This window comes from Osmerus eperlanus, chromosome 21 (assembly GCF_963692335.1).
Source record: "Osmerus eperlanus chromosome 21, fOsmEpe2.1, whole genome shotgun sequence".
In the NCBI taxonomy this organism is placed as follows: domain Eukaryota; kingdom Metazoa; phylum Chordata; class Actinopteri; order Osmeriformes; family Osmeridae; genus Osmerus; species Osmerus eperlanus.
In genome coordinates this window covers 12,088,047-12,102,795 of record NC_085038.1, presented here as the reverse complement: position 1 = coordinate 12,102,795, position 14,749 = coordinate 12,088,047, and the positions used below count along the sequence as shown (strand labels likewise).

Sequence of the window (14,749 nt, the reverse complement as noted above, 5' to 3'; positions counted from 1 at the left end):
TCAGCCGCTCTCCTTATTCTCTGCCTGGGGCTTCATTATGGTCTCTATCTATCTGTCTCTCTCTGTCTCTCTCTGTCTCTCTCTCTTGAGCTCGTCTCTCTTGCTCCAACTCTTGGGAGCTAACAAAACAAGCTTCAGTCCTGGCAGTCTGTTTGAGGTTGAGGCACACTGTCCCTCTCCCTCTCCCTCTCTCCCCCTCTGTAGCCATCCAGACATGCTTGGGGCCGTGCCACAGCCTAATATGGGAGGACAGCAGTAAACAAGGAATACAGCCAGAGCTGTCACTGAGCATGCTGGGCACCTCTCTCTCGCAGTCACACTCACACACACACACACACACACACACACAGACACACACACACACACACACACACTGCTTAACCCGAGGGCTTACGGTAGCACCTGCAGCTAATACCCGGGCTTTAGCTCTGGGAGCTAACACTGCTACTTTAGGAAACCTTGTCATTAACAATAACATTGAGCCTCGGTTATATCAACATCTTAAGAATGACACTGTGTCACCATTCAGCGTCCAACAAGCTGAACATCTCGAGGTGTGGAGACGTGTGTGTTGTGTGTGTGTGTGGTGGTGGTCTCATAGAGACTCAGGCCTCCCTGAGTCACGACCCCCAGGTCACCAGCTGCTGGACCACAGGGCTATTAGCGGAGCAAAGACAAGCCCAGAGAGATAAGGTCCACCACACACAGAGACACACGCGTACGCATCCCCACACACGTGCGCACACACACGTTTGGATAGCTGCTGTGAATTTCAAGCATCATGGATTACTGACGTCCTGGACAACTTTCCCTCTCATACAGACTCTTTAACACAAGTCTACACCAGTCATATCTTACGTGTAGATCAGAATCAGAATCAGAATGGGCTTTATTCACCATATAAGGTCACACAAACAAGGAATTTTCTGTGGCAGGAAGGTGCATACGATAAACATATACAAATTTTAAGTAGAAAAAGTACAACAGGCTAAATCATTCTAAATTCTAAATCCCCTTTAAGGTCCCTTTCACCAATGTAAATAGAGAGCTTTAGCAAGCACTGGCTACTAGTGTGACTGATAATGCATCCATGTGTCATCACCTGGAGATTAAACTACCATTGAGCCATCGGAGACCTTTAGAACCACCAGAAGTCTCCCTGGGTGCTTGCTTCATGTCAGGTGATGAGTGGGGCAGTCTGGGCCCCAACGCCCACCAGACAGTCAGGTCAAAACACTCCATTTGTCTCAGAGTTAATGGAAAATACTGTCTAGCCTGGCTAGGTAGCAGGCTGGCCACTTAGCATGTGGGAAGAGTCCTTTGTGTTCCCCCTCTCTCTCACCCTGCCCCCCCTCTCCCCCCCCCCCCCCCCCTAAAACCCCACCTGACCCTCACCTGACCCTGCGTCCTTGACGCTGAGATCAAAGGACAAAAGAGAAGAAGAGAAGGAGAGATAAGAGGCGGGGGTGGGGGGGGGCGTCTGTGTAGTGTTCAGGTTATTTTCAGGACACATTACCATGGCCTCCCGTTGCAAACCACCCACACAGAAGAGCACTGTGTCCTGTCATCCATCCATGCCATGACCACATCCTTAAAACCACCCTCTTGGATCACAACCACCCTTGGACACTTTAAGACTCCTTGCGTACAACGATTACCCAACGTTCCGGCAGCATTCTAACCCAGGCGCCTTTCGTGTTCTGACGTAACGTTCCCGCTAACGTCCTAGCAACACTCCAACAACACTCTTGCGGTTTCCAGAACCAACAATGCCACAATGTTCGAAACAGCTCGGACTCCTGCCTGATCCAACTGCTGCAGTACAGTACATCCAAGCCTGCAATTAGTCAGGCCAGCGGAAACTCGATGAAGTTTTTCTGCTGAGCACACAGTGAACACAGCAGAGCATATCGTACGGACTGCCAACACCAGCCTTTCCAGCCACCTCGAACACACAGCAATTACAACTGTACTTCTCCAGGGAATTTGATAGAAATGAGGGGGACAAGCCCTGTGTTCTTGTTACACTAAGGTGGCTGATGGACCTGGAGTGGATGACTATGGGTTTAGATGACGTCCTGTGATCAGATGCTACTGCTACCTCATGGCTGCTGCCACACACATGTGAAAACACTCACACACAGACACACACACACACAGGGGGCTGAACGGGAGTGTGCTGGGGGAGCCTGGGTACGGGGTGTCAGGTTACCCACCCCATGAAGCGAGGGAGAGGGGTGGAAGGTGGAGGTGGGGGGTGCAGTCAGCAGTAAGGAGACTGACGCCCACCTATTTCTGCCCCAGCTATTTAAAGGAGTGATTGACAGGCTGGAAGGAGGGGTGGGGGTATGACAGCAGCTGAGAGGGAGGGATGGGGGGAGGGGGGGTGGCGGAGGATGGGAGAGAAAGAGAAAGAAAGTGTGTGTGTGTGTGTGTGGGGGGGAGGTAGACGGAGAGCTGAAGAAGGGAGAAGAGATGAGATCGAGGCTCAACGCACCAAATATTGGAGGTCTTTCTGATGTTGAAATGCTGTTAGTAAAATCCACCTGCTAACTCTACAGTTTACCACATACAAGACCCGCACGGAAGCTTTCCCACTCATAAAAACACACACTCCCACATGCATCTAGACCACCCACACACTCACATTATTTTTTGGAGGTACAAATGCACACATATACACGCACACACACACACACACAACTGGGTGTGAATGGTTGGAACGGATTGGTTGTCTTCACTCATCTGCAACTGCTAATAGAGTCTTCAAGATTTTGTACCACAGCTACACCAAGGAATTGAGATATTATGTGTGTGTGTGTGTGTGTATTTCTGTGCGTGTGTACGTGAGATTATGTGTTTGTGCCTGTGTGTATGTCTGTGTCTGTGTGAGTGTATCTATGTGTGTGTGCGTGTGTCTGTATGGGTGTGCGCGTGTTTTTGTGTTTGTGAATGTGTGTCTGTGTGTGTTTGTAAGTGGGTGTGCGTGTGTGTGCGTGTGTGTGTGTGTGTGTGTGTGTGTGTGTGTGTGTGTGTGTGTGCGTGCGTGCGTATACGTGTGTGTGACTGTGGTCTCAAGCAGGTGCTCACCTTCTGTGGGGTCCACACAGCGCTGGTTGAAGTTCTCGTATGAGTCCCAACGGATCAAAGGATCCTGGGTTTTGTCGGAGTTGTAGTCCACAGACACACTGGGGCCTTTCTCAAGGTGACTCAGCCCTGCAAAACACAATGCAAACTGGAACATGAAGTCTCATGTGAAACACCCTCCAAAAAGTGCATTCTTGGTCATCTGACCTTCATTCTGTCGCAACACACCTTTTATTTTCTCGGGTCCAAAGGAAAAGACAAACTCCACTTTGCCGTATTCTGGAAACCTCTCATCTGTGCAAAGACATACATACACGCACACATACACACACGCGCGCGCACACACACATGCACAACAGAGAGATAGAGACACACAAAGAGATAAGGAAAACTGTGAGGAAATCAGGCTGACACACACACAACACACATGCACCTGGTCATAGACTTGTTTACCTTCTTATAGACACACTCACACACCTTTGAAAGTCTCATCCAGCTCATTCTTGCCGAAGACCACCCCCAGGTCATGGATGGCACAGGTGTGGAACTGGACCCTGAACACCACATCTCTGCTGGGGTTCCTGAAGCGCTTGTGATAGCATGTCAACTGGAGGAGGAGAAGAGAGGAGAGGAGATGAGGGGATGGGAGAGGAGGTGAGGGGAAAGGAGTGCAGGGGAAAGGAGAGATGTATAAAATAGACATTTGATAATGTTTAAATGGGTAGATGGTCAGGTCAGCCACTAAGAGAGAGAATGATGAGAGAAAAAGAGAGTGACAGGTTTTCCGTACTCACCAAGATGTCTCCCTTCAGCAGTAGGCCAGGTTCTATGGTGATGCAAATACTGGTGTGGCTGTCTCCTTGCACGTTGCTGTGGCAACAGCAGACCAAGCAATTAGCTTCTATCATGTTTCATTATGTTTGGAACACATAAGAGTTCATTTTGGTGAAGCTAGCTGTCTCATCATGATGCTCTACACACAACTAGGCACACTACAGGAAACTGTCTGTTTCGTTATGATTTGTTATTAAAAGGCAGTGCTTTAAAAGAGTTGTTTCTTGAGAATCAGACAGAAGCAGGAGGCTGGTGGGCTGGGGGCTAGAGGAGGCTGGGGAGACTGGGGGCTAGGGGAGGCTGGGGGCTAGGGGAGGCTAGTGTGCTGGGGGCTAGGGGAGGCTGGGGGCTAGGGGAGGCTGGGGGCTAGGGGAGGCTAGTGTGCTGGGGGCTAGGGGAGGCTGGGGGCTAGGGGAGGCTAGTGTGCCGGGGGCTAGGGGAGGCTAGGGGCTAGGGGAGGCTGGGGGTTAGGGAAGGCTAGTGTGCTTGGGGCTAGGGGAGGCTGGTGTGCTGGGGGCTAGGGGAGGCTGGGGGATAGGGGGTCCTGGTGGGCTGGGGGCTGGTGGGCTGGGGGTTAGGGGAGGCTGGGGGCTAGGGGGTCCTGGTGGGCTGGGGGCTGGTGGGCTGGGGGTTAGGGGGTCCTGGTGGGCTGGGGGCTGGTAGGCTGGGGGCTGGTGGGCTGGGGGTTAGGGGAGGCTGGGGGCTAGGGGGTCCTGGTGGGCTGGGGGCTGGTGGGCTGGGGGATGCTTATGTTGCTACACACATCAGACATTAGAGGAACGTTAATGCCACCCTGTCTACCAGTGCAAACTGTACAAAATCTACAGTACTGTAGACACACACACCAATGGGGATAATCACTCAACACTGGATTTTAGACATGAATGGACTGCATAATGAGAGGGAGGGGGTGAGAGAGAGACGGGGAGAGAGACAGAGAGACAGAGAGAGAAAGAGAGAGAGAGAGAGAGAGAGAGAGAGAGAGAGAGAGAGAGAGAGAGAGAGAGAGAAGAGAGAGAGAGAGAGAGAGAGAGAGAGAGAGAGAGAGAGAGAGAGAGAGAGAGAGAGAGAGAGAGAGAGGAGGAAGGGAGGTAGGTAGGTTTTATGCACACGCTTAAAGTTTTTCACAATTGTTAACACACAAAAAAGCAAAAATGTTGCACAATTTTCACAACCTTCACTTCATGTACCAATTGCTCGACCCAATTTGGCACTACTTCACACTCCCTTATCTGCATTAGACTCTGACTTTCCTTGTTTACACACTGATGTCAATTACACATCACCTTGTTGTCAAAACACTACACACAATGTTCAGTTGTTGCACACACTTCTCAAGTAAAGTCTCAAAGCATCAACCTACAACACACAAATATTCAAATCTCTAAACACTCAGGTCTGGTGAGCAATTTGCGATCAGGACTGCAGCATAAAAAGGGCCTTGGGCCTCTGTTTTGTTTGGTGAACAATGGAGAACTTAGAACATATATCGACAACCAGAGAAGGAGAGAGGTAAGAGTGAGAGGAGGACAAGGAAGAGGAGGGAGAGGAAGAGGAGGGAGAGGAAGAGGAGGACAAGAAGGAGGAGGAAGAGGAGGAGAAGGACAAGGAGAAGAAGAAGGAGGAAGAGGAGAAAGAAGGAGAACGATCGTCTCTAATGAGATTGGGGCCACTGTGGTAGACCATGTGCTCAACCATGGTTTGAGCATGAGGGAGGCTGGCCAGAGGGTCCAACCAAATCTCAGCCACTTCACAGTTGCTGCCATCATTACGTAGAATCTTCAGGATGGACAACAGGTATGAATTCTATTTGCGTTGTGTACTGAAATACTGCATATCAATAGAATACAGTGTGCTCACAGTATTTGTATTTTGCAGGACTGAAAGAGAACCACACCGTGGAGGAGGAACATGCACTTTCACAGCCGAACAGGAGACTGAAATTGTAAATATGGTTAGTGAGAACAACGCTATCACACTCCGACAAATACAAACTAGCATCCTGGCTGACCATGCTACATTCAGAAACATCTAGACCGTCAGCCTCTCTACACTGGACCGTGTTCTCCGCAGGAATGCCATGCGGATGACACAGGCGTACAGGGTCCCATTCGACTGGAACACAGACCACATCAAGGAGTTACGGCGACAGTTTGTGCTTGTAAGTCCCATACATTCAGCACTGACACATGCATGTATTGTACCTGTAATGCAATATTGTTCCTTTTCTACAGTGTCTCACTGTAGCCCACTGTGTTGACCTATCTGTGTCCATTCTATAACTTGCATTATCATGCTGTCTGTTTCAGCGGATCCAGGAGCATGACACAGCTAATGAGCTAATGTGAATACATATTCATTGATGAGGTTGGATTCAACCTGGTGAAGATGAGGCACCGGGGCAGAAATGTCATTGGCCAGCGCACCATTGTTGAGGTCCCCGGCCAGCGTGATGGGAACATCACTTTGTGTGCTGCAATTGGTTGAGCAGGCCCGTTGAAAATACTGTGCTGTTCAGAAATAAAACTTTTTTTGCTGCATATGTGCTGCATATTTGCAGTTTTATGTTTGACTATGAAAAAAGTAGGTCTACACTGATAAATTTGACAAAAGGAGAAATGGCTCATTCTCCAGAGTCATTGTCATCCATATGGTGTGTTCCATTTCTATAATTGTGTTTTCAATTTTGCACTACAGTGTGCTGTGAATGCTTGGTAGTGTGCAGCAAATGCTTATTGTGTGTACTGTTATCAATAGTATGTGTGTGTCATTTGAAAATATGGTTGTGAGTACCAAATGAGAACACAAGTTCCATTTTGTGAACAGGTAAGAGATTTGATGGCAAAGAGTCATCTTGCAAAGGAAGTGTCAGGTTTAGCATTTTGTGTGTCAGGTTTTCAGTTTTGTGGATGCAGTTTTGAGAAAGCCGTTATTGTTTTGAGAAACGTGTGTTAACAATTGTGAAAAACTGTAACTATGCATGTGTACAGAGCAGTCAGTCAGCACAAACACACACACACACACACAAACATACTATATTCCTGAAGTGTACACTGGCTGCATGGCCTGGTAGATCTTCAGAAAGGGACGACAGCCTAAAGAAAGGGAAAAGGAAAAGTAGAAAGAGATAGTTATAGATAGAGGGAAAGAAACACACAGAGAAAGAGAGAGAGAGAGGGAGAGAGAGAGAGAGAGAGAGAGAGAGAGAGAGAGAGAGAGAGAGAGAGAGAACGTAAAACAAATAATACAAATCGCAATAGCTGCAATTGCAATTGTTATCAAAACTTGCAATAGTTATCTAGTAAAGAACTAACATGGTCTTCAACATTGTGCGTGTGTGCGTGCGTGCGTGTGTGGCTGTGTGCTACTGACCTCCCTTGGACTCAAAGTTGGGGATGCCGTGCATGATGACGTGATGCAGGAATAGGGGCTTGTTGTTGATCTTGATCTGACCAGACAGCAGGCCACTGAAGTAACGCACATACCTGCAGGAGAGAGGGATGAGGGACAAGAGACAGAGGGCGAGATGAGAGAGAGAGAGTTCAGTTCTAGGATGTTTATCATTACAAATGTTGTACCTTCACTGTTGACTGCTTTGGCAACATTGTTTAACCTGGGCGGTATTCCAGAAAGCAGGTTATGTGACATACCCGGGTAAGTTAATTCCCCAGCTGACAACCAACGTTGTAACAACATTGCCAGTAGGTTGCTGCAACATTGTGAATCAGCTGGTGGGTTAACTTACCCGGTTATGTTGCGTAACTGCTTTCTGGAATACCCCCCTGAACATTCATGCCAATGAAGCATTCATGTCAATATTATTGCTTGAAATTTGGCGTGTGTGTATTTGTGTTTGTCCAGTACGTGTACTGTATACACAGCCCCGCAGCTCTGCGGGGCTGTGTGTGTGTGTGTCCGAGCATGTGTGTGTGGTAAGGATGATGATGAGGATGGTAATGGTACACAGGGAACTCCAGTGCTGCTCCTGTGGAGACACAGCTGAAGTGTCGTGTCATTGGCCAGATGGCTCAGCACAACAGACTCAATTAGGACTGGAGCAGGAAGCTATGAAAAACACAGCTGGCCTGTGTAAGTGGCTATGAGTATGTGTACCCTTGAGTGTTTGTGTACTGTGCGTGTGTGTGTGTGTGTGTGTGTACAGTGTGTTTGGGGTCATGCTATGGGACACGTTCTGGAAGTCTGCCCTCTGTCCTGTGATTGATCACAGGGATTTAGAACGTTCTGATCTGGGTTGGAATCTCACATCTCACGAGAACGTTATTAATCTCCCAACCGGCCAGAGCCTTGGCAGTGAATCTGAGGCTTATTATATACCATGTATCCTATATCAGCAGAGGTGTGTTCCGTGGGTTCCTATGCATTCTGTGTTGCTATGGCAGTATTTCTCTTTCACTTCCCATCTCCCCCCCCCCCCCCCACCCCCCCCCCCCCCATGCTAGCCCAGCCCATAATAGGGAGTCAGGTGGCTGAGCGGTGAGGGAGTCGGACTAGTAATCCGAAGGTTGCCAGTTCGATTCCCGGTCATGCCAACTGATGTTGTGTCCTTGGGCAAGGCACTTCACTTACTGTACTTACTGTAAGTCGCTCTGGATAAGAGCATCTGCTAAAATGACTAAATGTAAATGTAATGTAAATAATAAGCGCAGACTGCAGGGCTAGTAGGATAATTATATCTGGGGAAGGAAACCCTAAAGAGAGAGCAGCTCTACAGAGAGAGAACAGCTTTGTAGAGAGAGAGAGAGAGAGCAGCTTTGTAGAGGGAGAGGGAGAGAGAGAGCAGCTTTGTAGAGAGAGAGAGCATCTTTGTAGAAAAAGAGTGAGAGAAGAGCTTTGTAGAGAGATTACTTCTATAGAGAGAAACTAGTTTTGTACAGACTACTTCTGTAAAGAGAGAGAAAAGAGAGAGAGAGACTACTACTAGAGCCAGACTAGTTCTGTAGAGATCTGTCCATACTGAGGAGGCTCATACATGGCAAACAGAAGAACCCTTTCATCCCTGACTAGATCTGAACAGAGAGACATGTTAACCCACCTCCTTATCCACTCTTGTTCCTCAAAAGGAGTATGTAGAGGTCAAGGTTAGGGGTTATCATATTGGAACGTAGCCAAAGCCATATTTAAATGCGGCCTGAGAGTCTTTTTCGTCTCCCCCCCAGGGGTCAAACTCATTCAGACCACAACAGGAAGTAGTTCCTAGACAGGAAGTGGGCTAGTGACTGACCTTCTCTGGGATGGCTGACCGACAGGAAGTGCTTTGACCTCATAGAAGCGACGCATGGCGAAGCGGTCCAGGGCCTGGCCAGCCCTGCAGAGACGGAGGAGGAGTTGCTCACCATTACCACAACAACCCCCAACACAGCGGGCAGACACACGAGCACTGTATGCCAGGACTGTGTATCCTGCTCAGGTCAGGTCAGAAGTGTGTGACCTGTGTGTGTATCTTCCAGCGGAACATGGGTACCTGGCAGATATGTTGCTGTAGTGCATATAGGCTGCTACCACCACCCCCGTTCTCCCTCTGTTACCCTGCAGACAGAAAAGAGAGAGAGAGGCACACATACATTTACATTTAGTCATTTAACAGACGCTCTTATCCAGGGCGACTTACAGTAAGTACAGGGACATTCCCCCCGAGGACACAACGTCATGTGGCACAGCCGGGAATCGAACCAGCAACCTTTGGATTACTAGCCCAATTCCCTAACCGCTCAGCCACCTGACTCCCCTCATACACACACAAAGGGAGAGAGAGGGAGAGGGAGAGAGCGAGGGAGAGACACATACACAGTGAGAGAGGGGGACGAAAAAGAGACAGAGAGAGAGACAGAATGAGGGATGGGGCAAGATGGAGGTAAAGAGACAGAGAGATGTAAAGAGATAGAGAGAAAGATAAATAGGTACAACAGTATCTTAGTGATCAGATTGAAATCCCAGCATGGTTTACACCTACGTATACATCAGAAGGTTGTGTATCTTCTTGTGAATTAGATTTGAATGATCAGGTCATTTTTTTCTGCATCAGGCAGGAATAGAATCAAACTGCCATTAACCATACTGCCATTCTTTGTCCCTAAAAAAGTAACACCTAAAAATAGTGATGTAGAGACAAAGGACCTGACCTTTCAGCTCATTCAGCAAGCAGAACATTCCTGGGCAATGCTGGGAAAATCACATCTAACTCTAAATCTTTTTTTTTTCTCTCTCTCGTTTAAATGAAGCCTCAGTTTTCCCCTCCCACCAAACAAGCTTGCGTTTCACAACAAGGATCCGTAACCATGGCAACGAGCTGTTTGCTACAGCTCTGTGTATGCATTTCATCCGACCCTGAATCAAACTTCTCCCCACGGTGCTATCAAGTAACCCCTCCACACACTGACCGATTGATACCGACAGAGTTTCTCTCTACGAGATTCATCGACTATGGATGATAATAAATCGGGCTATTCTGGTAACAAGGACCACTTAGGCTCTGCGTGGATGACTGTTGCCAGACACCGACTGAATAACTTTTGGTGCCTCCGTGATAAACTTTAATTAATGGAGACATAAAACTGTCCCACACGAAATGGGCCTGTGAGGGCCACTTTGACGACAACTGCGCCATGGAGACAAACGCGTTTGTATGTGTGACCATTTTTTCTAAACTTCAGCCGTCAAGCGGGTGTGGGGCCTACTAGCTGAGGAACACAGAGGGGGCTACTCGTGGGAGGTGACAGAACAGCGCCCCCCATTGCCTGACACAGCACATTGATTTCGTTGGATCAGTCTAGAAGAGAGACCGAGATAAGCAGGGGAATGAGATGAGGCCTGTGGGATTCTTCCTCCCAGGAATAATCGTGAGGAAGGACGCTGACCAAACTATTGAGATGCGTCTCCACCCTCTCTCTCATCACATGGACACAGTGAAGCAATCTGGCTAAGAGGATTGAGATGCATCCCCCTAAATCCACCCTTCCACTGTGTAACAGTGTTGAGATGGGGCCCTAGGTGTCCTTCCCCTCACCTTGTTGTGCAGCACCACCACGTTGCATGGGTCTGTGTTCAACCAGGTGTCCATGGCCTTGCACATGCTGCAGATCCTGTCCAGCGCTGGGGCATGGTGGTCTGGCCAGCCGAAATCCAGCACCTGGAGGATGGGAGGCCCACACAACCGCACACGCACACACGCAGACAGACACACAACCACACACGCACACACGCAGACAGACACACAACCACACACAACCGCACACGCACACACGCAGACAGACACACAACCACACACAACCGCACACGCACACACGCAGACAGACACACAACCACACATGCAACCACACACGCAACCATGCGCACACACGCACCACATTTATGTCAGATTGGGCGGGTGTCCGTGTGTGTTTTCTGTGTAGGCGTGCGTGAGTTTGTGGTTTGCGTGTGTGTGTGCACACACGTGTGTGGGTGTGTGTCTTACCTTGTGATTGAGCTTGATGATATCATTTCTCCTTTCACTCAGGTTGAGAAGCTAAAACCACAAACAACACAACATCAGAAGGAGATTTCTCTGTTGACAGAGCATGAGAAAGGAAACAGAGAGCTATACATACTTGCACACACACACATACACAAACATGCCAACCCCTATCCACCCACACGCACACACAAATCCACACACACGTACGCAAACAAGCCTACCCCCATCCACACACACACACACACACACACACTCGCTCACCAGGTAGTGTTCCCCATGTTTGGAGCGCAGCATGGAGGCCACCTCTGTCAGGCTGGAGGTGTAGATGTTCTCCTCCACAGCACTGGAGAAGCACAGGGAGATGATCCTCTCTGTGATGTACACCAGGTCCACCTCAGAGCTCTCCTCCATGGCTTGCGGCACGCTCACTCTGCTGGACGGAGCGCACACGCACACACGCACACACACGCACACACACATAGACACGCACGTGTCATGGAACTCATTCAGGCAGTCCCTCAGAAATGAAGTTGACAGTCCTCCAGCTCTCCTTAAAGACAACAGATTTATCCAAGCTGCTGTTGCGCAATCCTCCTGATCAGCGCCCCCCCCCCCTGGGTTGTGCAATGCCTATGGAACATTCGTTTGGAGCAGAGACATCTCACAGACTATAGGAGTCCTAACCCTCATCGAAAGTCACAGTTGAAGCCAAGGTGACAAACACCGGGATTCGAACCTCCGTCTCTGAGGGTGCGTCCATGCGTTAGGGCTGGGAGAGTTGGGGTTCGAGTCTTACCGTGAAGGTCTTCTTCTGGTCTCCACACTCTTACAGGACCGGGTCGAGCCCTGGAACACACAGAACAACGACCAACATGTCAATCACAACAACACTGGAACACCAGAACGATGCCGTGGCAACCATGTTCTGGGAGAGATACATACTGTCACTGGATCAATGAGGAAAGGAGAGCAGAACAGAGGAGAGCAGAGCAGAGCAGAGGAGAGCAGAGGAGAGCAGAGCAGAGTAGAGCAGAGCAGAGCAGAGCAGAGCAGAGAGGAGACCTGTAGATGTGTGTGTTCAGAGATGGTTCTAGTTTGTCTGTATTTAAACTGTCTGCTAGAGCTGCTATTGTAGATAGCAGACTGAAGAGCTGTTCTAACCTTCTAACACTCAGACTTGACACTAGACTATACCCAGGATCCGGACCAGGACCAGGACCAATACAGTTGGAAGTGAAAGACACACCCACACAATGTTCTGAACAAGCGGAGCAGATGCTGTAGCAGATCTAGTGTGTGTTACTCTAGCAGGCTGTGGGGGGAGAGACGGAGGGGACACAATACAGTATGTAACATATGTTGTCAAGGCACTTCACCCTACTTGCCTCGGGGAAATGTCCCTGTACTTACTGTAAGTCGCTCTGGATAAGAGCGTCTGCTAAATGACTAAATGTAAATGTTATAACTGAACGCAGGGCAATGTGTGTGCATGTGTTTGTTTGCGTATCTTGTCTTCTGCCTCCTCATCTGAACCAGCTGTGAGCATGCAAACGTACCTAGACCCAGCCAAACCCTACCCACATCCCAGAGAACAACTCTGTGGTCAAACCAGAGAGGGGATCAGATGGCTGAGCGGTTAGGGAATCAGGCTATTAATCAGAAGGTTGCCGGTTCGATTCCCGGCCGTGAATGACGTTGTGTCCTTGGGCAAGGCACTTCACGCTATTTGCCTCAGAGGAATGTCCCTGTACTTACTGTAAGTCGCTCTGGAAGCGTCTGCTAAATGACGACATGTAAAGCAGCACAGATACTTTTGAAAATCAGTTTCTGCAGTATGTCACTCAAGCCACTGGATTTCCTGGTTGGGCATGGCCTACCTTCCACATGTGTCGTATGCTCCGCCTCCAGGAAAAATGCAGCGAGGCAAAAGGCCAATGGATGAACCCGCCCAGGGGCATGGCTGGGTAACCAGCCCTATCCCCCTGTTATGAAACACCTGCCTTCCTGAATGTGGGTCAAATGCGCCCAATCCCAGCTCAGTCCTTAACGAGCAGTAGACCTCGCAGACCAGGATGAGTCTGGGGAATGTAGTCCATAGAGGAGAATGGACCACATGTCCCTTTCTTCTCTTCTCTCTTTCTCTCAGCTATTTTCCTTCACTCTGTGCTTCTTTTGTTTTGTTTTGTGCTCTTTTCTCGCTCTCACATCTCTCCCTCTTTGCCATGCTGGATGGATCCTCTCCCTTCTTTTCCTGTCCCTTCCCCTTAACTCTGTTGTTCTGCCTCCTCTCTTCTTTCCTTTCTTCCCTCTCCTCTTCTCCCCTCCCCTCTCCTCTCCTCTTCTCTCCTCTTCTCTTCTCTTCTCTTCTCTTCTCTTCTCCCCTCCTCTCCTCACCCTGAATGTATTCCAGGGTACACTTTTGTTGAAAATCACTAACAGGCTATACTGATTCAATTATAAATACAAAGTGGAAAAACGCACACACATGCATGCACACACTACCAGATCCTGCTCGTTTTGTAGAAGCTAACCAAATAAACGCGCAGCACAGAACTGGGTTTATACATAGCAGGTCTGACATATCCTGATCAGTAACACACACACACATTCCTCTCTAGCATCTCCTCTAGTGTACTCTTTCTCTTCCTCCTACGTGTGTGCCGAAGTTTCCCTCCAGCCGTTGTTCACCTTCTCATTTCCATGTTCTGTTTTCTCCTTCGACTTCCAGTATTGGAGTTTCTCCTCCAACTCCAAGTATGCTTCAAATCTCTCTCTCTCTCTCTCTCTCTCTCTCTCTCTCTCTCTCTCTCTCTCTCTCCCTCTCTCTCTCTCTCTCTCTCTCTCTCTCTCTCTCTCTCTCTTTCACACACACAACACGCACACAGTATCTCTCTCAATTCAAAATCAATTCAGTACTTTATTTGAACGCTCATGTCCAGTCTCATGTCCACTGGAGACACACACTAGTATCGACACAGTATGACTCAGCATCTGTGTGTGTGCGTGTGTGTGAGTGAGAAAGAGCATGACGAGGAGGAGAGAGTGGAAACACGTGATGAAGAGCATGGACCACTTACCGGTGTTTCTACATGCTTCAGAGAGAGCTGAGGAGTATTGGGAGGCTGAGAGAGAGAACAGAGAGAGAGAGAGAGAGAGAGAGAGAGAGAGAGAGAGAGAGAGAGAGGGAGGAAGAGAGATGGAGGGAGAAAAAGGAGAACAAATTGAAAAAGGTAGAGATAACGCAGAGAAACAGAGCACACCACACATAAAAGGGCACGCATCCACAGGCAATTTAGGGGTCAGGTGGCTGAGCGGTGAGGGAGTCGGGCTATTAATCAGAAGGTTGTTGTTGTTCGA

The 14,749-nt window shown here is 48.9% G+C and overlaps 1 protein-coding gene across 1 annotated transcript in view; it reads right to left on the bottom strand.

The window, feature by feature from the left end:
• The window catches only part of LOC134007902 (tensin-1-like), a 51,037-nt gene that overhangs the window by 22,975 nt on the left and 13,313 nt on the right, over positions 1-14,749 (bottom strand). The window contains exons 5-17 of the mRNA XM_062447621.1: positions 14,470-14,514; positions 12,189-12,238; positions 11,654-11,825; positions 11,393-11,443; positions 10,946-11,068; positions 9,404-9,468; positions 9,164-9,247; positions 7,294-7,406; positions 6,956-7,016; positions 3,882-3,957; positions 3,565-3,694; positions 3,316-3,381; positions 3,091-3,216 (exon numbers count right to left, since the gene is read on the bottom strand). Of these exons, the coding sequence (XP_062303605.1) occupies positions 3,091-3,216; positions 3,316-3,381; positions 3,565-3,694; positions 3,882-3,957; positions 6,956-7,016; positions 7,294-7,406; positions 9,164-9,247; positions 9,404-9,468; positions 10,946-11,068; positions 11,393-11,443; positions 11,654-11,825; positions 12,189-12,238; positions 14,470-14,514 (1,162 nt within the window). The remainder of the gene's footprint in view (positions 1-3,090; positions 3,217-3,315; positions 3,382-3,564; positions 3,695-3,881; positions 3,958-6,955; positions 7,017-7,293; positions 7,407-9,163; positions 9,248-9,403; positions 9,469-10,945; positions 11,069-11,392; positions 11,444-11,653; positions 11,826-12,188; positions 12,239-14,469; positions 14,515-14,749) is intronic.